The 23509-nt window shown below is 56.2% G+C and overlaps 1 protein-coding gene and 1 pseudogene across 33 annotated transcripts in view; one reads left to right on the top strand and one right to left on the bottom strand.

The window, feature by feature from the left end:
* SLX9 (SLX9 ribosome biogenesis factor) overlaps nucleotides 1-23509 on the bottom strand; it is a 52963-nt gene that overhangs the window by 24082 nt on the left and 5372 nt on the right. For 29 of the 33 annotated variants that reach the window (XR_012431906.1, XR_012431905.1, XR_012431904.1 and 26 more), the window contains exons 1-2: nucleotides 15223-15411; nucleotides 11061-11169 (exon numbers count right to left, since the gene is read on the bottom strand). Coding sequence is in view for 11 of the 33 variants with exons in the window: in XM_074033901.1 (XP_073890002.1) it covers nucleotides 11061-11169; nucleotides 15223-15351 (238 nt within the window). In the remaining 22 variants the exon portion in view is untranslated. Of the gene's footprint in view, nucleotides 1-11060; nucleotides 11170-15222; nucleotides 15412-23509 lie in introns of those variants that run through there. The other 4 variants (XR_012431911.1, XR_012431910.1, XM_074033911.1 and 1 more) reach the window with 1 other exon arrangement.
* On the top strand, nucleotides 17815-20825 carry LOC102117221 (uncharacterized protein encoded by LINC01547-like; annotated as a pseudogene).

Consider the following 23509-nt stretch of genomic DNA (forward strand, 5'->3'; position numbering starts at 1 on the left):
GGCTGGAGGGCAGTGGCACAATCTTGCAATCTCCGCCTCCCAGGTTCAAGCCATTCTCCTGCCTCAGCCTCCGGAGCAGCTGGAATTACAGGCACGCACCACCACACCAAGATAATTTTTGTATTTTTACTAGAGACGGGGTTTTTCACGACGTTGGCCAGGCCGGTCTCGAACCCCTGACCTCAAGTGATCTACCTGTCACCTGTCTCTGCCTCCCAAAGTGCTAGGATTACAGGTGTGAGCCACCGTCCCCGGCCTCTTCCTTCTTTATACTACACGTTTGTCATCAGGTGTCCATTTTAAAGAAAAACTCAAAGATCTTTTTAAATATTGGTGACAAATTGTCCCGGTCAAAGACAGCGTCCTGGAACAAAACTGGAACAAACCAGGCACTGCCATCCAGGGTCCGCATCCGCAGACACCCCCGGCCGAGGTTTGCAGCGAGGAAAGGACCGGCAGCACAGCAGGGAAGAGCAGTCACAGCCAAGAGCGCCTAGGGGGTGGCGCTACCCATGGACATTGAAATGCACAGCACCAAGGTCATGCTGCTGCACTGAGGAACCCAGGCTGCAGGGCCGGAGTATGCTTCCACCGCTGGTCCCTGTGCCCCCTCTGCTGTTCTGAGGAAAGGCAAATGGCTCACCTCAACTCCCTTCTCCCAGGACCTGAGGGTGGGCATTCAAAACCACAGACAAATCTGTCGACGGCCAGAGTTCCCGAAGTACCGTGTCGGGCAGCCCCCACCCTCCAGCCAACACCATCCACCCCAGCCACACACTCCCCCCGAGAGAAGGTGGCCTGGGAGACAGGGCCTCTGAGAGAAGGGTCCTCAGGAGCACCGGAGACAGCCTGCGCACGGCGCCCACAGAACGCTCGGCCCCTCTGATCCTCTCAGCAACCCACCGACCACAAGATGCGAAGTCTATGGGATCTGGTCTTGCAAGTGTCACGGAGCTGACACAAATAAGAAACGTGGGCTCCACACCCCACAGGATTCTCTCCACAGACACGGCAGCAGGCTCCCGGCACACCCCATACCCACCCCAATGTCAGCTCACCCCACAAGGACCCTCCAGAACTCCCCACGGGCAGCGCAGCCAACGATGGATGCGGCGTGCACTCCGGGAGCAGTGTGGCTTCTTGCTGTCTTGTGAGCTCCCAGCCAGGGTAACCAGGCAAGAGAAACATGTCAAAGGCCTAAGAACGGAGAAGCCAGAGACAGAACTACCACCGTCCCCATACATGGCACGGTCGTGATGCAGAAAATGCCAAAGGATCCACAGCTACCGGGACTGAGGGCTTCAGCAAGGCCTTGGGGTGCGGCCGAGGTCTGCAGCGAGGAAAGTACCACAGCGCTGCAGGGAAGAGCAGTCACGGCCAAGAGTTCCCCGAGGGGTGGCGCTACCCAGGGACACTGAAACGCAGAGTGCCAAGGTCACGCGACTGCATTGAGGAACCTGGGCTGCGGGGCCAGAGGGCTCTCTTGGCCTCCTGCAGCCACATCTGGCCTGTGTCCTCGGCATCTGCCCAAACTACCCGTCCCACCTGGAAAGGAGGGAGCCCCAGAGGACTGCTTCAGTCCTAAGTCAACACACGACAGGCTCCCGAGGACACAGGGCCCCACCGCCGGGGATGGTGCCCGAAGGAGTGGCTGTCCTGCTCACCTAGAGGCGTCCTGTCCCAGGAGGTACAGCCACTCGTAGCATTTGGTAGGTTCAGCTGGTTTGGGGGCCCCACCTAGGGAATCTCACAAGAGAGCCTCCACGATCTGCCTATTCCTCAGACAAGCACATCAGAAAACCACAGTGCCCAGGCCTCGGCTGCCCACGGGTCCTACCCACAGCTGCACAGGGCCCCTGACCGTGACAGGCCGGCCACACGCCCAAAGGGGAAGGGATAGCACTGTAGCCAGGAGGGCATTCACTGCCACCTCCCATTAGGAGTAGGGTCTGAGAAGTGAACCAGGAGAGCCTGCTGCACGGGCTCGGCTTGGGCCTTCCCAGGTGGGGTTTGGAAAACACACCAGGTGGGGTACCAAGGGGGAGGCTGCCAGAGGCAGGGCCCTGGGGACCTCCTAGCCTCAGGACAGTGCCTGCAAGTCAGAATGAGTGCCATGCCCAGATTACAGTGGCATCCAGGGCCCCAGCCCTTCTCTGCTCACTCCTAAGTTTCCATTTGAAAACACTCAGCTGCCTCCCACCCCAGCTGTCGAGGAGGACAGTGATGCGCAGGACGCCTTAGCAGGATGCTGCCGCCAGGCCCCACCAACAGAACATGTCGAGAGCCTTAAATAGCTCCAGCCACCAAGCTCCAAGTGCCAGGTTTAGAAATAGCAACCCACATGCTCAGACACCACCCCGTCGTCTCCTAGCAGGAGGGCGCCCGGAGCACATGACACAGACACCCACATAGCAGCACCCCAAATGAGGGAGGGTCCCACGGGGCCACATAACCCCAACTGTCCACCCAGACAAAAGACCTTTGCTGGGCATAGCATCCCCCTTGGGAGGGCGGTCCTGAAGCAGCTGGGGCCAGACCTGCAGGGGAGAAGGAGGGCCCTGGGGCCAACCTTCTAGTGATGGAAGGCGGCTTCTGGGAACCCCCAGCCAGGTCCAAGGTGATCAGGTCACACACTCTGATGTGAAAGTTCCAGAAACAACTTAAACATTAGCCCTGACAGCAGACAGCTCTGATGAGAGGAGTCACTCCCTGAGTGGCCAGGAAAGCTGCCGATTGCTGTCTAGCAAACAGAAAAAGGCAGTGGCCGAGCTTCCCGGGTGGCGAGCAGCGCAAGCCCAAGACGGCGGCCCAGGGACCTCGGTGAGTCAGTGAGATCCAGACGGGCCCGGCCCACAACGGCCACACACGGCCGGCGAACCCTGCTCAGACACAGGGCAGCAAGGGCTCCTGAAGATGCTGCTAGCTAAGGCAAGGGCCTTTCCTGAGACGCCCTGCCCCAGTTAGTGATCAGCACGGGCAGCAGGCCTGGGCAAGAACACGAGATGGTGCCCACACAGCGCCCTCGGGCGGCGAGAGATGGTGCCCACACGGCGCGCTCGGGCGGCTCTAGGGGCAGGGCCTGGCTTTTATCTCCCAATGGTGCGAATTTGCCTATTCTGCAATGTGTGCGTATGCGCTACTTTTTCAATGATGAAATGTTATTTTCTACAAAAATAATTTTAGATAAAGATTGATCCCTAACCTTTAAATCTCAGCCACAGGCATGACGGTGAGTGGGGCACGGTGGGCAAGGACACGGCTGTTCACCCTGTGCATTGAGGACTCAGCCCCTGGATCCAGATGGTAGAGCCAGGACTTGAACACGACGGGCAAGGGGCCACATCCACAGCCTGTCCCTTTGCTTCTTCCGGGGCTGTGCGGCAAGCCAGGGCCACCCATGCCCACTCTCCCTGCCTCTCTCCTGTCTCCCTGCGCGATGCCACGAGGTTCTGGCCCCGTGGATGGCTGTGAGCTTCAGTGCCACCAGGCAATGGGAGCTCCTCTGCGCCCAGTATGGCAGTGGCCACGGTTTCATCTCAAGCTGAGTGAACAGGAGCCAGGCCACGAGACGCAGGCACAGGAGAGACTGGCCGAGCCCAGGGGCATCTTCTCCTGTGTGTTCTGCTGCTGCTGTGTGTTTAAACCATTTTTAAGGCCTTTAAATCCAACTGGCAACTTTAATCCGACGAAGGCTTAGCTGGCTGCACCGTGCCCATGACACGTGTGCCCAGTCGCCGTCACGTGCTCCAGGACAGGCACCAGCTGGAGTCCCTGTGATCCTCAGGCAGGTGCCACCCACACTTGCCTGGGACGGTCTCTGTGCCCCAAGTTCTACGAGGATAAACCCATCGCAGTTCTATAGTAGTCCCCAACACCTTTCTTCCGCAGGTGAAGGAGCTGATCGCAGAAACCCTGAGGACACCGGCAAGGAGGCGCAGGAGGCTGGAACCCCCGAGGCCCTGGCTGGCTCCTGACTCCCACTAAGATGGGAGGAAACAGCACTATGTCTGGTCCAAGTCAAACGCCTCAGCATGGCACCATGTGGCTGCGTGACCGTGGACCTGAGAAGCGCCACCAACAGGGCCACACTCCCGGCTGGACTGGCGTGGGCCACGCCTCCAAACCCTGATCTAGCATCTCAACAACACGTGGCTCACGAGGATGCCCAGCTTAAGAAACAAGTCACTGGGCTCCCAACATACCGGTCGGCACGGCCACACCCTCCACAGGAGCGCAGGAAAGAAGGTGCCCCACTCCCAGCCACCGCACCCACCCCACTCCCAGCCACCGCACCCACCCCACTCCCAGCCACCGCACCCACCCCACTCCCAGCCACCGCACCGCGCAGCCAAGGTAGACGACACACAGGGAGCTGCGGCCGAGCCGAGGCCATCCGACCCCAAGCCTCACTTCGACGGAGCCATCTCCAACGTAACCTCCCCGTCGGTTTGTTCTTATTTTAACTTGGGAGGAGATATAAGGAACAAGTATGTTCTGCATGGTTTCTGTCATACCCTTGACTTCACAATTGTAGAAAAAGGTCTTAAAAAAAGGAATTTTTTTTTTTTTAGATACTGGAAAATAGCAGAAAACGAGCCCATCCTGTTGTCAGACAGGCACCTGGGACTCAAGCTCAGAGACACAGGCAGGGTGGGGCAAGGTTCATTTCCTGCCATTTTCCAGTTATCTTAAAAAAAAAAAAAAAAATCCCTGAAGACACCCCTGTAACCCCAGAGTCTAAGGCACTCTGCACTGTCTGATGAGGAGCTGGGACTTCCCAAGTCTCCACTGTGCAAGGCAGGAGGGAGAGCCTGCATCTCTATCCCGGGACCGACCCACACCTGGGCTGACCTGACAAGGACACAGCTCTGCTGCCCTCTGCTGGGCAGATCACCAGTGCAGAGGGACGCCCAGGAAGCCAAGGTGGCTCCCTCCACCGCAGGTGCCTGGAGGTGGAGTGGGGTCTAAGCTGGTATGATCGCCTGGGCATCACTCTGTGCTGACTGGAGAGCCAGCCCTGCCCGAGGGCCGGGTGCAGGAGCTCCGGGTGTCCTTGCACCACAGCCTGGTGGCCTCGTCACCCAGTCCAACACGCCTGCAGATGTTCCACTGACCACAGGAGCAGCTGTACACAGCGGGGAGGCGCAGGCGGAGGTGGCAGGAGTGGCTGCCAGAGCAGCAGTGGTGGTGGGTGTCCTGTGCCCGGCATCTAAGAGCAGGCCTCTGCGGCTTCAGGTCTGGCCCCGCGGTGCGCTCTGGCCTGCTGCTGCTGCACAGAGGGTTCTGGGGAGTAGGTGGGGCTGGGGCCACACTCTGGGGACCCGGACAGCAGTGTGTCCACCCGGCCAAGGGTGCCGGGTTCCTCTGGAGGAGCCTACGTGCAGGACCGCCTGGGCTGTGTCCCTAGGGTCCACCCCACATCGGAGTGACTGCCGGGCCTGACACTCCTGACAGCTAGGTCCAGGGCCCACGGCCCACGGCCCACAATCTGCTCCCAGATCAGGAGCAGCCCTGGGCAAGACCACAGGCCGTGCAAGGGGAGCCAGAGCTGCATGCTCCAGAGCCAGCAGGAGCGGGAGCAAGCAGCAGCCCACCTCGAGGCTGGGGACCCAGCCTCTCTGCACTCTCACTCTTGCAGGCTCAGAGATGCCTGCTTCTGCTGCTTGGCCTCTCCCTGCTTCCAACACCCACTCCAATCTCAAAATGGGGTTGGGGCCGAGCCCAGGCGCTGTCACGGCCCGGCTGGGTGTGCACACACCCAGGCCCTGCCACCTTGGGCTCCTCTGGACCTTGGGCACCAACAAGCTCTGGGAGGAAGCCAAGGCAGGGGCTGAGGGTGGCTTGGCGCTGGCCTGCAACGGCCGGACCCTATGCTTGCTCACACACACCCTTTGCCACTCCACGCCCGACTCCAGTCTCCCTTGGAGCCATGGGATCCAGGCCAGTAGCACGAGCTTAGCACAGCCTGCCAGGCCAAGTGGGTGAAACGAGCCCAGCGGCCCTGGGCAAAACTCAAGCAAAGGTGCCACCGGCCACAGGTATCTGGCCAGAAAAGCAACACCTCCAAAATCCTGTAACCCCACCGGCGCCTCTCATGGCCCTCACGCCCCCAAGCCGTCCACCGTGCTTTGAGCTCCCTCTCCAGCAATGGTGACAGGCCTCCCTCCACCCTCTGCTCCAGGGGCCCCCAGGCCCACCTGGCTCTGAGTCCACGCCAGGCCTCGCCCCACCCTGCCTGTGTCTCTGGGCTTGAGTGCCGAGTGCCTGTCTGAAAACAGGTGGGTTCATTTTCTGGTATGAAGGAACACAGAACTAGAAATCCAATTCTAAGCGTGCTCCACGACAAGCTCCCTGGACCACATGATGCTGCACGACCAGCTCCCCCGGACCACCTGATGCCAAGGATTGGCACTGTGTCCAAGGCTGCACAACCAGCTCCCCGGACTGCCTGATGCCAAGGACTGGCGCCATGCCCAAGGCTGGAGGATGCAGCCACCACTGGACACCCGGCCGGCTGCCAGGCTCTGGTGTTGCACAAGCTCACTGCGCCAGCTAGAGTGGGCTGCACAGCACGCACAGCAGGTGGCACTGTGTGGGGGGAGGCTCAGGAGACGGGTGCTCACCCCAGGTCTGCCACAGGTCCCTCGCCACCCCCAGAGCAGACACGGAGGAGCTGTAGCCTCGATATGGGGTCCACGGGCTGCCACAAAGCCCCTGCATACACAACCTGGCCCACAGGCAAAGCGGAGTCCTGCTGGGGAGGTGCAGAGGGTCTTAAGAGAGCTGGGGCAGGAGGGGACTCTGGGCCAGCCTCAGCCTTGCACCCATGCCCTCCTCCTCTCATGGCAGGAGGCTGCAGAGCTCAGAGGGTCCCTCTCAGGATGCAGGGCCCACCTGTAATGGTAAGGCAGGCCCCAGGGCATAGGAAGGGAACTTGGGGCAGATATGGCTTCCGGGCAAGCTGGGATCCCAATTTCAAAAAAACATAGAGGAGGGGCGCAGGTGGGCACATGGATGTCCACCAAGTGATGGGCCACAGCCTAGACCCCTCCCCTGGGCCACCCGGCTCCTTGGCCAGAGATGCAGCATGCAGTGCTATTTCCAACTCAGGCCAGGGCAAGGACGATGAGACACATCTTGGGAAGTTGGTGTTGCACTAATCCAGACAGACAGGCACCCACAGGCCGCCACCTCACCTCCATAGCCAGGAGGGTCACTGAGGGGTGGCGGCCAAGTCACAGGATGCAGTATCTGCACGACATGGGCCTGCCCCGGGCCCAGGCCCCAGCACAAGCCCAGGGTGGGGTGGGGGTGGGGCGGTAGGGACCCAGGGCACCAGCCAATGAGGAGCTGAGGAGACCACACCAAAAAAACAGAACTGTTCCTGGAGAGAGGGAGGAACATGGTGAGGAGCAGCCAAGATGCAAAGGAGCCCAGTGAGGCGCCTGGATACCTCGGAAGCCCGAAGAAAAGGGGCTGGGGCCCCCAGACCAGGGCAAGCCCCTCCGCCTGTGGGGCTGCTCCTCTGAGGGTCTGCGGGCCCCACCCATGGGGCCAGGCACCCCTGCCACCCTGCCAAGCTGGCACTTCACATCCCAGGGGAAGTGGAGGCTTGTCCCTCCGTCTGAGCCCTCTGTGAGGTCCAATGGTCCCCTTCATCCAGCCCAGGACTCTTCAGTGCAGAGAACCCACAGCAGGCGGTGGAAGGAACATGCACCAGAACCCTGGGCCGAGAGCCACAGACAAAGATGGCTGGCCAGAGGCCTCGCTCCAGGAAGGCTGTGATGGGGGCCCGCAGCGATGAGCTCAGAACACCCCCTTCCACAGGATGGCCACCTGGAACGCACCTCAAGGACAACCTCCAAGGGACCATTTTGGAGCACCTTCTCCTGAATCCCCCTGGGGCACCGAGGCAGAAATCACAGCTATGGGCAGTGCACGAAACCACCGGCTCCTGGCCAGAGCCACTAAGTGCATCCCCAGGCCAAGGCCCCAACACCCAAAACCCTGACCCTGCCACCCAGCTCAAATAATTCCCATCCTTGTGCCCCTCCAGGAGAGCTATGGGAGACACTGCACACAAGCAGGAAGCGCCAGCATGGACCAAGCTACAGTCCAAACAACACGAGCTCAGGGCTGGGGAGCGCAGAACGGGCCACGCTCCAGTCGGCACAAGCTCAGGGCTGGGGAGCACCAGAACGGGCCACGCTACAGTCCGGTCGGCACAAGCTTTAAGGTTTTTATGCACGCTGGGCGCGGTGGCTCAAGCCTGTAATCCCAGCACTTTGGGAGGCCGAGATGGGTGGATCACGAGGTCAAGAGATCGAGACCATCCTGGCTAACACGGTGAAACCCCGTCTCTACTAAGAAATACAAAAAATAGCCGGGTGAGGTGGCGGGCACCTGTAGTCCCAGCTACTCTGGAGGCTGAGGCCGGAGAATGGCGTGAACCCGGGAGGCGGAGCTTGCAGTGAGCTGAGATCCGGCCACTGCACTCCAGCCTGGGCGACAGAGCGAGACTCCGTCTCAAAAAAAAAAAAAAAAAAAAAAAAAAAAAAAGGTTTTTATGCACAAATAAGGGTATATGAATTAAGAAAAAAATTAATTACCCAATGAACTCGCAATCAACAGAATCTTCAAATTTTTTCAACTTATGGTTCAATTACTTCAAGAAAACATTTCTGTGCTCTACTCTCATAAGGTGGTTCTGAAATTTGAAATCAATCTTTGACACCATAAAGTTCAAGCTTCTACCCTCTCCCACCAGTTACTCTAAATTAATGAGGTTTGAGCTTACAGAAAACAAAGACCTGGCCAGGCGTGGTGGCTCACGCCTGTAATCCCAGCACCTAGAGGCCAAGGCGGGCAGATCACGAGGTCAAGAGATCGAGATCATCCCGGCCAACGTGGTGCAACCCCATCTCTACTAAAAATACAAAAATCAGCTGGGCGTGGTGGCATGTGCCTGTAGTCCCAACTACTCGGGAGGCTAAGGCAGGGGAATCACTAGAACCCAGGAGGCGGAGGTTGCAGTGAGCCAAGATCACGCCACTGCACTCCAGCCTGGTGACAGAGCAAATCTCCGTCTCCAAACAAACAAACAAACAAACAAAACCAGAAGATCCAGGGTGGCTCAAAGGAAAGGCCACAGGGCTGCTGGGCGTGACCTCAGCCCAAGAACACTGCGAGGCCAGATGCTGCTAATGAGGAGTTTCCCTGGTAGGCAAGAGGGGTCGTGAGCGTGACGCCTCCCTCAATTAGGAGGGGAAGAGGGGACGTGAGGGTCAGTGCAGCAGGTGGCCTTGGGGACCAGATGAGTCACAGGGGTTGAAGGGAGAGGGCCAAGAAAAGGCAGAGGAAAGAGGCCGCTGTGTGAAAGAGAAGCTTTCTCTGAGAAGCTCAGGCCAGAGCCAGGTCAGTGAGACCCATGACTCCCCTCCCTTTGGGGACAGCCTCAGTGGCCTCATCGGCAATCAGGGAGCGCACAGCTCGGGTGGACCACCCACAACATCGAGGCTTCTGGCTGGAAGGCACAGCTTCTCTCTGGAGTTACCTGGCCTGGTCACCTCACCAGGTCCTCCTCGGAGAGAAGGCGCAGGAAACCAGCACTGGCTAAATGTACCTGGATCTTTCCAGAGGCACAGTGAAGCCCTCAGCACCCATGAGCTATGTCTGTCGCCGCTTTGTGGACAATGGAGCTAAGGGTCAGAGAGCAACCACAATCACACGACACGCCCAAGGAATTAAGGTTGGCCACCTCTGGGCAGCTGCAAAACCCACTCATCCCCAGCCTTGCCGCCAGACCAGCCTCACTCAACAGATGCGGAGCGGACACCTCCACGGCCTTCACTGCACTGTTTTAAACGTTTCACACCAACTAACTCATCTCAACCTCAAAACTGCCAGAACTTAGGAGATAAATATTGTTACCACCTTTGACAGATGCAAAACCCAGGCCCAGAGTGATCAAGTGTGCAGCCAGAGGCTACCAGGCGGTGAGGAGCAGAGGCCCAGAGCCACGCTCTCAAGGGGCTGCCTACAGGCCCCAGACCTGGCTCGTGCCCTGTCCTGGCACTCCCAGCTCTGCAGACTGTGAAGTCAAGTGCAGTCTTCACTGTCACACTGGTGTCCCCAGCTCTGCACCCACAGCCAGGCCCTCTCCCTCCCCAACCCGTGGCTCTCCAAGGCTGTCAAGATGTAAAAAGTTGAGCTCTGCACCCACAGCCAGGCCCTCTCCCTCCCCAACCCATGGCTCTCTGAGGCTGTCAAGATGTAAAAAGTATTCCTTGTGGCCTTCATGGACTCCCTTAGATGAGTGAAGGAAGCTCTTTCCTGGATTTATCCCTGGGAGTGACACTGTGTCACCATCCTCCAGCCAGAAAGTCAACACTCCTGGCATTGAGCATGGAGGCCTGGAACTCTCTAGAACACCTCAGGCTCAGTAGGAGGTGCAGGGGACTGCATTCCCTGCTAAGCTCCAGACACTGGAGTGAGTGCGAATTCCCGGGCCTCTCCCTGGCCAGGCTGACGTGTGTGCTGCAGGGCTGCAAGGAGTATAATCAGGAGATAGGGAAGGGCTGCGCGTGGCTCTGATGAAACTGACAAGACCCCACTTGGGCTTCAGGATCTAAACCCTAACGAGTTATTTGTACAAAATGATAAACAGCTAACCTCTGCAACACATAAAGCACTTGTTTAAGAAAAGGGACCAAAACTGCCCCAAACATAGAGACAGACCATGAGAATCAGCACACACGGAGAAAAGAGTTTAAACCCTGTTGGTCACCAAAGAAGCCCAAGTTCCTGTGGCTTTAGCACTGCTGCCAGGATGCAGGGCAGTCCCTGCATAGCTGGGGGGACAAGATGCAGCCCAGGGGCAAAACCACCGCTGCAATCTACTCTGGGGAATCACCCCAACAAACAGCCAGGGGCATCCCTTGCTCAAGGACATTGTCAGGTACAGGTTAGCTGGAAAGCTGCTGAGACCTTGGGTGTGTGAGTGAGTGATCCCAGATCTGCTGGGCATCAGCATGGCAACCCACGCACTTAAGACTGCTCACCTCTCCTGACGGAAGTGACACTCCTCACGTCCAGCTCCAGCTTCTGCACCAAGGCACTGGGGTCTATCTTGGTCCTGGCAAAGATGTTGGTGTTGATGAACGCCCAGTCCTAATGTCCCCAACAAAAAAGGAAGGAAAAAAACGGTGTGAGACTTGCTCTGTGGTTTCAGAGGGAAGTTAAAGGTGAGGAGAAGACGGAGGACAAGAACCCGGATTCCCCAGCTTCTCTGCCTGGGAGGACCTGGGGGAAACAGCCCTCACCTCCCAGAGCAGGAGCCTCCGGCCCCAGAGCTCCAGGGCAGACCCGCAGCGCCCAGGCCCACCTGCTCCCTGCCTGAAATCACCAGATGGGCTTCAGGAGTCAGGACCAGTATCTCAAGAACCAAATTTCTTGCCCAACCGTTTCGTCTTACTCTTTCTACAACATCCTCCTGTGTCGCAGAAGAAACCTGCAGCTGAGCAGATGAAGGATAGGCAGCTCCCAGCCTGCCAGCCCCTTCAGCTCAGAATGACCACACCCCATCAGAACCAGTCATCTCAGCGGCCTCTCTGCCAGGTCTGTTTCTGAGCCACACTCATCCCTACATGAAGATTTCAGCTCCTCCAAGTCAGCTGTCGACCACACTGCGAGAAGACAGAACCCCCAGTCCCTGACCCCCGTGCTGCCTGGCCCATTCACGTGCAAGCCTCACTGACCTTGGCAGGGAAGGCAGCACCGACCCCAACAGAGGTTTCTGAAGGGCGTCAGAATACGCCACCCCCATGCCGGGTGCGGTGGCTCACGCCTGTAATCCCAGCACTTTGGGAGGCCAAGGCGGGCGGATCACAAGGTCAGGAGATCGAGACCACGGTGAAACCCCGTTTCTACTAAAAATACAAAAAATTAGCCGGGCGCGGTGGCGGGCGCCTGTAGTCCCAGCTACTCAGGAGGCTGAGGCAGGAGAATGGCGTGAACCCGGGAGGCGGAGCTTGCAGTGAGCCGAGATTGCGCCACTGCACTCCAGCCTGGGCGACAAAGCGAGACTCTGTCTCAAAAAAAAAAAAAAAAAAAAAAGAATACGCCACCCCAAAACATGTCACTTTGGCAAAAGAATTATTTTGAGCTAAAGGCACTCAAAAATATAGCAGGTACCAAGAGGGCACATTAACCCCCTCCGTTTTTCCTGAAAGAAGATAAAATCCCCATGTGGAAAATGCCCTCCTACACCAGAAGGAAAGCGACATTCTTATCATCGGGGACGGATGAGAGGAGCCAAAAGCACTCTGTACAGACACACCTGGTGAACACAACCCCTCCCGTCCTGCAGCCTGCCTCCCCGCGTGGTTTAGTTTTCCACAACCACCTCCATTCAACCTCTCACCCTCTCACAGAAGCACGAAGGTCTCCCACTTCCTTGTCTTCATTTCCTTATGAGGCTCCCATGTCACATAAAACTTCGACAAATGTGTATGCTTTTCTCCTGTTTACCTGTTTTACGTGAGTCTAAATCTCAGGCCCAACCTGAAAACCCTGAAGGTAGAGGTAAAATGTGGCCTCTCTCACATTACAGAGGAGACAGGATGCAGGTGAGGCAGAAGGCAGCTAGGGCACCAAGAGGTGCCGGGCTGGACTGCATCTCCCAGGCGCCCTCACCCACAGCACCTGAGGGAAAAGCCCTTGGTCTTGGGGGGTCACGTGGCAGGGACAGAAAAGTCGGTACATGGGAAAATATCAGACTCGAAGGGCAACAGTGCTGGAGACCAGGGCAGCCTTCAAATGGGTGGGCAGGTGGCTGAGGCAGCACAGGTAGGCTGAGGCCTCACAGGCAAACAAGGCCCAGGTGGGGGCAAGGGTTGGAGCGTGCAGCCTTCCAGATCATGAATGTACGCTGGTATATGGCATACGACTGCTTTTCCCACCGTACCCGGGACATTCTCCATGGTGGCACTTTATACCTCATTAATGCATATTTCTGGAGCTTCATATAAAAAATGCTGTTACATCATTTGAACGTCTTTCAAAGATTACAATGTCATTGTCTGATTAGACACTACAAATCCTTTTTACCTGTCTATTCCATATGCAAGTTCAATGACTGTATTTTCCATATATACAAGTTCTATCTGTTGCTTTTATCTTCAAATTTGCCAAGTCTTTTGAACGGCTCTTTGTTCCTTTCTATGATTCCTGAATTATGTCTTCCACATTTTCAGACACACTTGTTTTTTAGTTTCTGTCTGATAATTCTATTTTCTAATTTCCACCCCAGGCAGGGTCCCGATCAGCCCCACCTCAGCCACCAGCACGGCGCAGGTTTCAATGAGCCAAGACGACTAGGGGCACACCCCTCTCCTGCTAGTAGAGAGAGATGTCACCTGAGAAGCTGAAGCTGCTCCTGCCCCATCTCTGGTGTCCGGATATGGAGCTCCTGCCCAGGAGAGGTGGACCGTAAAAAGGAAGAACTCCACAGCTCTGCCAGAGGGGACTCACTTTGTCTGCAGCTCGTGTGAGGGCCCTCACGCCTAAGGGTGTTGTTGACCAGGAAGGAGCTCTGGGTGGTGACGGGTGCAGAGGGCAGGGTGCCCAAGGCTCCTGGGTAGACGGTAAGCCCCTCTGACCCAGGAACAACTCCCAGGAAGTCGCATCCCTGGCAGTCTGGAGGCTGTGCGCGTGTTCACCGATGCGCCCTCCCAGGAGTGAGCAGAGGGACTCCGTAAGCTACCAGGCCTTGGCTGTGCCTCTCTGAGGGCAGAAGGGAGGTCAAAAATACGAACACGCTGAACCTGACAGCCCCTCCAAGCCAGAGGTATCCAGTGGTAAAGGGCAAAAACCCACTGGCCAAGGAGGTGTTAAGAACAATTGCTGACCAGTAAGGAACTTAAGCAGATCCAAGTAGCCAGGCTAAAAGATAAACAGAGGAAGGAGAAAAACAACAACAACAAGGGGGCACATCAGAGGCTACACACAGCTGGAAGGGGACAAGGAGAGAGGTCACATAGCTCAGTGCCAGATCAATAAACAAAGTAATCAAGCAAATACTAATCCCTGGTTGCTACAAGACTATCCAAAACGCCCAATTTTCCACAAAAAGTGATACATTCAAAGAACTAGGAAAGCATGAGCCAGGCAACAGAAACTGCTTTGAGGAGCCCACATGTAAACAATTCAGAGTAGCCATTATAAATATTTCCAAGCACTAAAAGAGACCATTGTCTAAAAAACTAAAAGAAGGTATAATGACATTCTCACATCAAAAAGAAAACATCAGTAAAGAGAAACTATTTTTAAAAGGAGGAGGAACAGGAGGAGAGAAATAAAGTAAATTCTGGGGTCCAAAAAAAATGAAAAATTTCACTGGAGGGGTTCAAAAGTATCTCTGGGTTGGGAGAACATGTAAACTTGAATTAAGAGAGAGATTATGCCATCTGAAGAAAAGAGAAAAACTGAATGAACAGCGCCTTAGAGCACTGTGGGACACCGTCAAGCACGACGTACGTATTTATAATGGAAGCATCTGAGAGGAGTGACAGAAAAGGGCAGAAAAAATTGTCAAGGAAATAATGGTTGAAAACTTGTCAATGTAATGAAAAACATTAACGTACACATGCAAGAAGCTCAGTAAACTCCACGCAAAACAAAGAGATCTACACCAAGACACATCGGTCAAAATATTTAAGGCAAAAGTTAAGAAAAAAAATCCTGAAAGCAGTAATTCCTTTCACGTGCAGTGTCTGGAACAAAGACAGAAGGTAGATTCGTGCTTGCCTAGGGCTGAGTGGGATGGGGAAACAGGCAGCTGACTGCTAAAGGGAACGGGGTCTCTCTTGAGTCTGCTCTCCGTCCTTCTCTAACCCTGGGAACGTCCTTTCCTTTGCTAGGAGCTCAGTGCGATTCAGGAACCTCTGGGGTCGGCGTGGCAACCCTGGACCGCAGCGGGAGGGTCCCGGCTCTCTCCCCGCCCCGGGAGCGGCGCGAGGCCGTGTGCCCAGGACTGCAGCGCAGAGCGGAGCCTCGGAGGTCGCGACGCTTTGCGAAGCAAGAAGGTCGCGTCTGTCGCGCAGCAAACGCCCGCAGGGCCCGAGGGTGGGCCTGGGTCGCGGATCCCTGCCGGAGGCGAAGCCCCGCAGCTCACCCGCCCTCGGACCCACGCGGCGGCCCCCGGCCTGCGCCTCCCCTACTCACCTTCCCCGCGGCCGAGGCCGGCGGAGGGGCCGCCTCCGGAGCAGGGGGCGCGGGGCCGGGGGCGGCCTCCCCCTTGGGCCTCACGGCAGCCTGGTGCACTCTGGCGCGCAGCCCCCTCACTTTCCCCATCTTCTCCGCAGAGATCGGCGAACTCGCGGAGCACCTCCCGGAAGCTGGTCCTGCGCTCTCGCCGTCCGACGGAAACAGGAGCGGCGGCTGCCGGGATCCGGGCGGGCGCCGGAAGTACCCGGAAGCAGCTCGGGCGGGCGCAGGGTCGGGGGTGTAGGGTTGCGGCGCTCTGAGGACGGGGATGGCGCGGAGCACTAGAAACAGTGAGTTTCTGTCTAGATCGTGGGGTACCCAGGGGGGTGGGTCCGAGGTCGGGGATGGAGAGGACGTGACCCCCGCGGCAGTCGAGCTGGCCTTTTTAAAATTCTATGTTTGAGAAAGAGTCTCCCGCTGTCGCCCAGGGTGGAGCGCAATGGCGCGAAATCGACTCACTGCAGCCTCGACCGCCAGGACTCGAGCGATCCTCCCGCCTCAGCGTCTCGAGAAGGTGGGACCACCGGTGGGCACCGCCACGCCCGACTAATTTTTATTAATGTTTTGCTAGAGCCAGGATCTTGCTGTGTAGTCCAGACTGGTCTTGAACTCCTGGACTTCAGCGATCCTCCCTCCTCGGCCCCCAAAGCGCTGGGATTGAGAGCATGAGCCACACTGCGCCTGGCCAAGCTAGTCCATTTTGATTGACCTTCACTTCATGTCAATTTATTTTTTACTTTTCAATTTGTTTATTTTTACTAAATTTATTTTTATTTTTAATTATTTATAAATTTAATTTAATTATATATTAATATATTATAATTATATATTAATACAAAAATAATTTAATATTTATATTTAAAACTATTAAAAATAAATTTAAATTTATTTTTACTATTCAATTTAGTCCTCAGAACAGTTCCTTAGAATTGGGTATTGCCCAGTTTACATGGGAAACATAGCATCCAGGTAACGGGCTGGGTCCCGTGCTGGTAATGGGAGCCCTGCTTGTCTGACTGCTTGCACCCCCTGTTGTCTATGCTGGGCGCCGTGGGGTGCATTAGGGAAGAGACCTGAAGATGCAATGCCTGTCCTCAAGGAGCCCATTGTTCTCACGGGGACACAAAGCTGACACATCAGGAACAAACTATGGAACTGGCTGTGGTTGGGGGCCATGAAGGAAGGCTGCCAAGTCTGGGCCCAGCCAGGTAGCGGCCACACCTCTACCCTGCTCCCCAACACTGGGCACCAGCACTTGCCTGCCCAGGACCCACAGTGAAAACCCACCCATACAAAATGCACTTTGAAGAAGAGTAACGGGTCCCAGGCAGAGCCAGGGCCACCTCTCAGAAAGGACCTCAAGTTTCTCGCCCAACTGAGAGATGGACAGATGACCGCACAAGCCACTCGCAGCCCAAGGTGATAGACTAGGATATATTCAAGGCTGTGCAACTGGCTTGAAGTCGTGTCTACTAACATATTCGAAGACCTATGGAGCATTCACAAGTTGTTCTTTTTACCCTCCAACTGGATGTGTTCACAGCCAGTCTACCTAGGAATGCTGTTGGCTGTGAAAACTCCAGAGATGAAAACTCCAGAGGCTGGTGTCTTTAGAGTTCCATCAGGGTGCTTTCAGCATCTGGGCCCAGCAACTCTTGAGGTGAAAGTGCTCATCCTTTTTTTTTTTTTTTTTTTTTTTGTGAGACAGTCTCGCTTTGTCGCCCGGGCTGGAGTGCAGTGGCGCGATCTCAAAGTACTCATCTTTATGTACTTTGGATGCCAGCGAATGTCTATTGTTTTAGCCACCTGGATCACTTTACCTGTTAACTATTCCAATGTGAGTTTACTTCATGGGATTGTCCCTGTTTTTAAAGAACATTCTGGCCAGGCATGGTGGCTCACGCCTGTAATCCCAGCACTTTGGGAGGCCGAGGCGGGCGGATCACCTGAGGTCGGGAGTCTGAGACCAGCCTGACCAATGTGGAGAAACCCTGTCTGTGTTAAAAATGCAAAATTAGCCAGGTGTGGCGGCGCATGCCTGTAATGCCAGCTACTCGGAGGCTGAGGCAGGAGAGTCACTTGAACCCAGAAGGCGGAGATTGCGGTGACCTGAGATTGCACCATTGCACTCTAGCCTGGGCAACAAGAGCAAAACTCTGTCTCAAAAAAAAAAAAAAAGAAAAAAATCTATGTGATTTAAAGATCAGCCTCCTCTTCCACGGCCAGCCCAGTATTTGAGACTGCTATGGTTTGAATGCCGGTCCCCTCTGAAACTCATGTTGAAATTTAATTGCCGTCATACCAGTATTAAGATGTAGCACCTTTAAGAGGTGATTAGGCCATGAGGACTCTACCGTCAGGAATGGGTTAATGTTGTTATCATGGGACTGGGTTTGTTATTCAAGTATTTTTTATGAAAGGACTAGTCTGTCCCCCTTTTGGCACGCTCTTGCCCTCTCTTTGCTGTTCCACCAGGGGATGACACAGCAAGAAGGCCCTTGCCAGTTGTCAGCCCTTCAGTCTTGGACTTCCCAGTCTCCAGAACCATGAGCCAATACATTTCTGTTCATTATATAAATTACCTAGTCTGTGGTATTCTGTTATGGCAGCACAAAGCAGGGTAAGACAGAGACAAAGACTCACCTGTACAAAGGTGGAAGCTTCAAAAGAAGCCATTCATGTATGGGGTGGCGCTGCGGAAGGACCACTGTAGAGAATCCCTCACCAGTAAGGAACTGTGTTAATCAGGTAACTAATTAATTTTTAAAAAGTTTTTTAAGAGACGGGGTCTCACTCTATTGCCCAGGCTGGAACAGTGGTGCAATCATAGCTCACTAACGGTGACCTCCTGGGCTCAAGTGATCCTCCCACCTCAGCTTCCTGAATAGCTGGGAACACAGGCATGTGCCACCACACCTGGCTAATTTATTTATTTATTTACTTATTATTATTATTATTTTTTGCAGAGACAGTCTCCCTATGTTGCCCAGGCTGGTCTTAAACTCCTGGGCTCAAGCAGTCCTCCCACTTCAGCCTCCCAAAATGCTGAGATGACAGGCATGAGCCACTGCATCTGGCCCCAGATTTTCTTTTTTAAAAAAGCAACATGTGTATGATACTGTAGGGGAGGGAAATATCTACTTCCTCCTTTTAGGGTCCTGGCTGGGCCTGGGAACTAAGTTGAAATCAGATGGATTAACAGGAGAAATGTATACAAATTTAATGTCGCCTTCATGTGACACAGAACCCTCCTAAGGAAACAAAGACCCAGAGAAGCGACGAAACCTATGTGTTTTTGCAGGAGGTTGAACAAAGAGGCAGTTGTGGAAAAGTAAACCATGTGGGGAGGCTTGAGAACAACAGGAATTACTTTAATTACTTCAATGTCTGTACAGAATTCTGTCGGCTATGATGTGCTTCCCTGTAAAGGAATATTTCTTTGCCCGGTACGGGAAAGGAATCTTTCTTTTCTTTTCTTTTCTTTCTTTTTTTTTTTTTAAAGACAGTCTCACTCTGTCACCCAGGCTTGAGTGCAGTGATGCAATCTCGGCTCACTGCAACCTCTGCTGCCCAGGTTCAAGCGATTCTCGTGCCTCAGGAGAATCGCTTGAGATTATAGGCACCTGCCACCGCGCTCGGCTAATTTTTGTATTTTTAGTAGAGACAGGGTTTCACCATATTGGTCAGGCTGGTCTTGAACTCCTGACCTCATGATCCACCCGCCTTGGTCTCCCAAAGTGCTGGGATTACAGGTGTGAGCCACTGCACCTGGCCGGGAAGGCATCTTTCACATGGGCATTTTTATCTCCTGTCTTCACGAGGAAAAGGAGAGATTCAATGATGCTCTTGCCAGTGCCGTCTTTCAAGTGCCTGAGGTAGAAGTGATTCTCACGTCAAAGTCACAGAGTCAGCCACCCTTCGATCCCAATGGAAACGTCCTAAAAGCTGTTTACAGCAAACAGTTTCCCTTCCTCCCCTGACCCCAGACCCTAGTTCCCTGCCCACTTGAAATCATGATTACGGGTTTCCTGTCGCCATTCTAGAGACTTTTATACAAAGAGAGTTTTATCTATGAGAAAATATTTTATAGTGATCCTGTTCTTCATACCAATTAAACCAACTTCCCTGATCCACACCTGGCTTCTCTCACATCATAAAGATCTTACTGTTTGCCCCTCACTCCCCCTGGCACTCCATAGCGGCTGCAGAGGACACTGGATGTGGCCGTGGCTCCATCAGTTCCCATGTGGCTTGTTCCCTGTCTCCTGCTGTAGCTGACATGGTGGCATGCGCATTGCCTAATACATACAAACAGAAGCTTTCCAAAGAGAGAAGTCTCAGGAAATTCACGGTGAAATGTTTGGCAGTTGGTGTATATAAAAAGCTCAGGCCTGCTGCTCCTTTCCTGTTGTACCCAGGAGTGGCCAGAAGCCTCCTCTCCAGGCCTCATGGGGGAAACACTGGTCTCATGAGAGACCTGGGTCCTGCGCATCAGGACCAAAGCGGCATGTGCGAGAACCCTGCGGGCCAAGAGATGACAGCGATTACAAACCCCAGCCCCAGCCTTGCAGCTGACCTTGCAGGAGACACCCTGCCCGGCTGTCCCGGTACAGCTGAACATCAGGGGCCTCTGCTGGACAGAAGCTCCGAGTCCACACTCTAACCCCAGGGGCTGGGGCTGGTAGGTGACATGTTGCATTCTCATTCTGGATTCTGTTGCCTCTTTCTGATCAACAAGGTGAAGCCTCAGCACGCAGAGAGGGGGCTAGGAGAGGCCCCTGCAGACATGCTGGGCCTCGTGGTGCCTCAGCTGTCCAGAACCAAAGCACATGGTGCTGCTTTGCCCCAGCCATGGCCAGTGGTGAAAGGGACAGAGGGAATCACTGACGCCTGCAGGGATGCTCGGACCCCTCAGGAAGGCCGCCCAGGTGCCCACCTTCAGGGAGACCCACAGATGCCCCATGCTAGAGGGGCACAGTATGAGTGGCCAGATCCTTGCAGAGCCAGTGCTGGGCTTGGACCCTGCAGATGCAGGGGTTGCCCCAGGGAGGCTCTCCATGGACTCCGAGCCTGCCTCTGCCCTGGACTGTCTCCTGCTCTCTCCTCTCTGTCCCTGGAGTGGTGTGTGCTGGCTCTAGGTCAGTAGGAGGCGTCATTCAGAAATGGCTTTCAGCTTGCCCCCCGACCACATCTCTGTTTCAGGACCACTTCTACGAGAGGGGATGCTGCCATGGCTGCATCAGTTTCAGCCCTTTCCCTGCCCCGAGACGTCCCAGAGAGCGGCTGGGTGCTCACAGTTCCTGTTAGGCCATCAGAGGAAGATCAAAGATCAACCCTCCCCCATGGGCCTCTGCCTGCCAGGTGGGCTCCCTGCCTGTCTCCCGGCCCCCAAGAGCTCCACGGACTCTGCCAATAGCTGCTTTAAAGGAGGGAGGGAGTTTTCTGATCCTCTGGATATCCCTGGGGCTGGGGCTGTGGGCTGAGCCATGGGAGAACCAGCCCAGTTCCCTGGGGGTTGGGGGCTGTGTCCCTCCATCCCTTAGTAAAAATACAGCAACTCCTAACTCAGAGTCAAGGGTCAATAGTCAGAAAACCTTGGTGCAGCCTGGGACAGGCGTAGAGGTCTCAGCAGAGCTGCCCAAGAGCAAGACCTGGGATCTAGCAGGGAACTATGCAGTCACCCCTGAGAGGCCGGGCTCTCTTCCTGAGCTCTGGGCCTAGGGTGGGGGTGGTTGTGGGTTCTGCACACGCTGTTCCCCTACGTGATGGGTCTATCCCACTTGGCTACTCCCACTCACTTCCCACCTGTGGAGAAGCCTGTCCAGGTATCACCGCCTCCAGGAAGCTGTCTCTGATTTCTCCAGTTGAACAGTGAGACTTGCCACACCTCACATGCTCGCTCTTGTCACTGGAATTATAACCACAGGTTTTCCTGTATCCTGGAGGACAAGGATGAGGGCTTTCCACTTGAGCCTCCCTGGTGGAGTCCAGCTCCTGACATACCTGGTGAAAGTTCTCAAAAAGAAGAACATGGAGGAGGAATGTGGATAATAACCCTGGCTGCCTGCATATTCTGAGCTAGGAAGATGTAATGGTGAATGGCCTGCCTGTGTCACAGCTCTGACTCAAGGCCAGGCTCTGGGCTCCGACCTGAGCTGGAGGACTAGGTCAGAGCCACACAGCGCCGGGCCACATCTGCCTCACCTGGGACCCTGCGTGGGGTACAGTCTCGGGCCCCACCCAGACCTGCTGAGTGAGAGACCCCATGGCAGGACTCAGCCACCTGTGGTTTCACAAGCCTCCAGTGGGTTCCTAGGCATGAAGACCAGCGGTTAGAGGCTGAACTGGCAGGAGCCTGTCTCTAGCCCCTCGTCGCCCCAGCCTGGCCCTGCCTCAGAGGCGACACCCAGGACATGGCCATGACCCGTGGACTCCACTCAATCCCTCTTCTCCAGGAGCCATGCAAAGTGTCAGCCAGCCAGGCCTCCAGAAGACAGTTGTCACCTGTGAGGCATTGCGGTGTCAGTCATGTAACTGCCAAGTGCCAGCACATGGCCCATGTCCAGTGCTCGGTAGCAGGGAGCCATGACCTGGCAAAGATTCCAGGCTCAAAGGCGCACCTGGGGGCCCTAGCGTCCGGGTGGCTCAACTTTGCCGGCACATCTGCCTCCTTCCAGATCTCCCATGCTCACCTCTGCGACAGGGAGGGAAGGCTCTGCCCGGCCCGGCCTTCATTCCGTCAGCTCCGCCAGTGCAGGCTGGGCAGCCTGGGCTTTACAGCTGGCTTCTGCCCACACTTTCTCCTTGAAAGAAGAACAACACTGAGGCTGCCAAATGCATCTCAGATGCGTTTTAAAAATCCTGGCCCCCTCTCTCTGTCCCATCATCCGCCTCGGGGACCTCCTCTCTCCTGGTTCTCTCCCCACACTCTGTCACTGCCACATTTTCACCTGGGCCTGGCCTTTGTCTCCACCTGAAACTCCTGAAAATCTTGAAATGGATTTCTAGGTCCCTGGGGACTCGGACAGCACATTCCCCTTCAGAATAAAGGGCACCCACGGTCCCCCAGCACCTGCCCAAGCCACACTCCTAGCTCCCCTCCCTATCCCTGCAGCCCAAGGGTCCCTTCAGCCACCCCCAAGTCCCCACCTGGGCTCCTGCCCCGCCCCTGGCTGTCAGCGCCTTCTCCACCCGGCCCCTCTGCTCACAGAGCCCCCCTCGCTTCCCCTGGGATGGGGGGCCAGGCCATGACCCTGAAAGGCTAGCGGTGGTCTTGACCTCCCCTGAGCGCCCTCCCCTCCCTCTCTGTCCTCCCCTGACCCTGGCCCCGTCCTCTGCTGCTGGCCTCTGGGTCGCGCCCGCAGACTGAGCTGTGCGTGGGGGTCCTGGTGGCCTGGGCCGTCCCGCACCGAACGCAGACGGTCGGAGCCCAGCGGGGATGCGCGAGGTCCTTCTCGGGGCTCCTCAGACCCTTTCTCGAGTCGCCTGAGGGCGCTGCTTCCCCGCGGCCGCCCCTGGTTTCTGCGGAGCCGGGGCTTCAGACTCCGCGCCCGGGAGACCCAGTGAGACCCCGGGGAGGCGCGGGCTCTGCTCCCGGGTACCAAACGCACCGGCTGCCCCTTAGGAGGGGCGGCGACCTGCACCCACGGCGCTGGCGCCCGCACGGCCGCTCCTTCGGCTCCCGCAGCATGGACGCCTTCCGAGGCCGCCCAGCCGGGTCCCACGCGTGGCCCCATCCACAGGCCAGGACTGCCTTCCCGGAGCTCGCGGCCCCCAGCCTGGAGGACCCGGCCCCAGACGCCCTCCCAGCCCTCCCCAGCCCACTATCGCCCCGCAACCCCCGACGGGTCTGCGTGCGGGTCTCTGGCCCCAGCCTTTCCCGGGGAAGGAAAGCTCCCTTCACGCGCCCCAGGGAGCGGCCAGGCTCGGAGCGTGGAAACCCTGCCCGCCTCGGGCCGCAGGTTTTAGGCAAGCTCTGGTCTTTCTGAGCCTCAGTTTCCCCGTCTCTACAATGGGGACGCCATGGGGTTTTTTTGAGGACCCACAGGAAAAGCTCCAGGAAGCGCCTACTCACAGCACTTGCTCAGTGGTGGCCCCGGAGCTGGCAGGGAGCAAATGCAACGGAATACGGCCGGGGTCGGGGTCAGGGTGGGGGAAGGATCACGGTGTCCGCGGCGGGGGAGGCTCCGAGCAGCTCCGGGCAGCGGGGGAGGGGAGGCGGCTTCCTCCTTGGAGACTCACCCTC

The sequence above is a fragment of the Macaca fascicularis genome, chromosome 3 (assembly GCF_037993035.2).
Source record: "Macaca fascicularis isolate 582-1 chromosome 3, T2T-MFA8v1.1".
Taxonomy (NCBI): domain Eukaryota; kingdom Metazoa; phylum Chordata; class Mammalia; order Primates; family Cercopithecidae; genus Macaca; species Macaca fascicularis.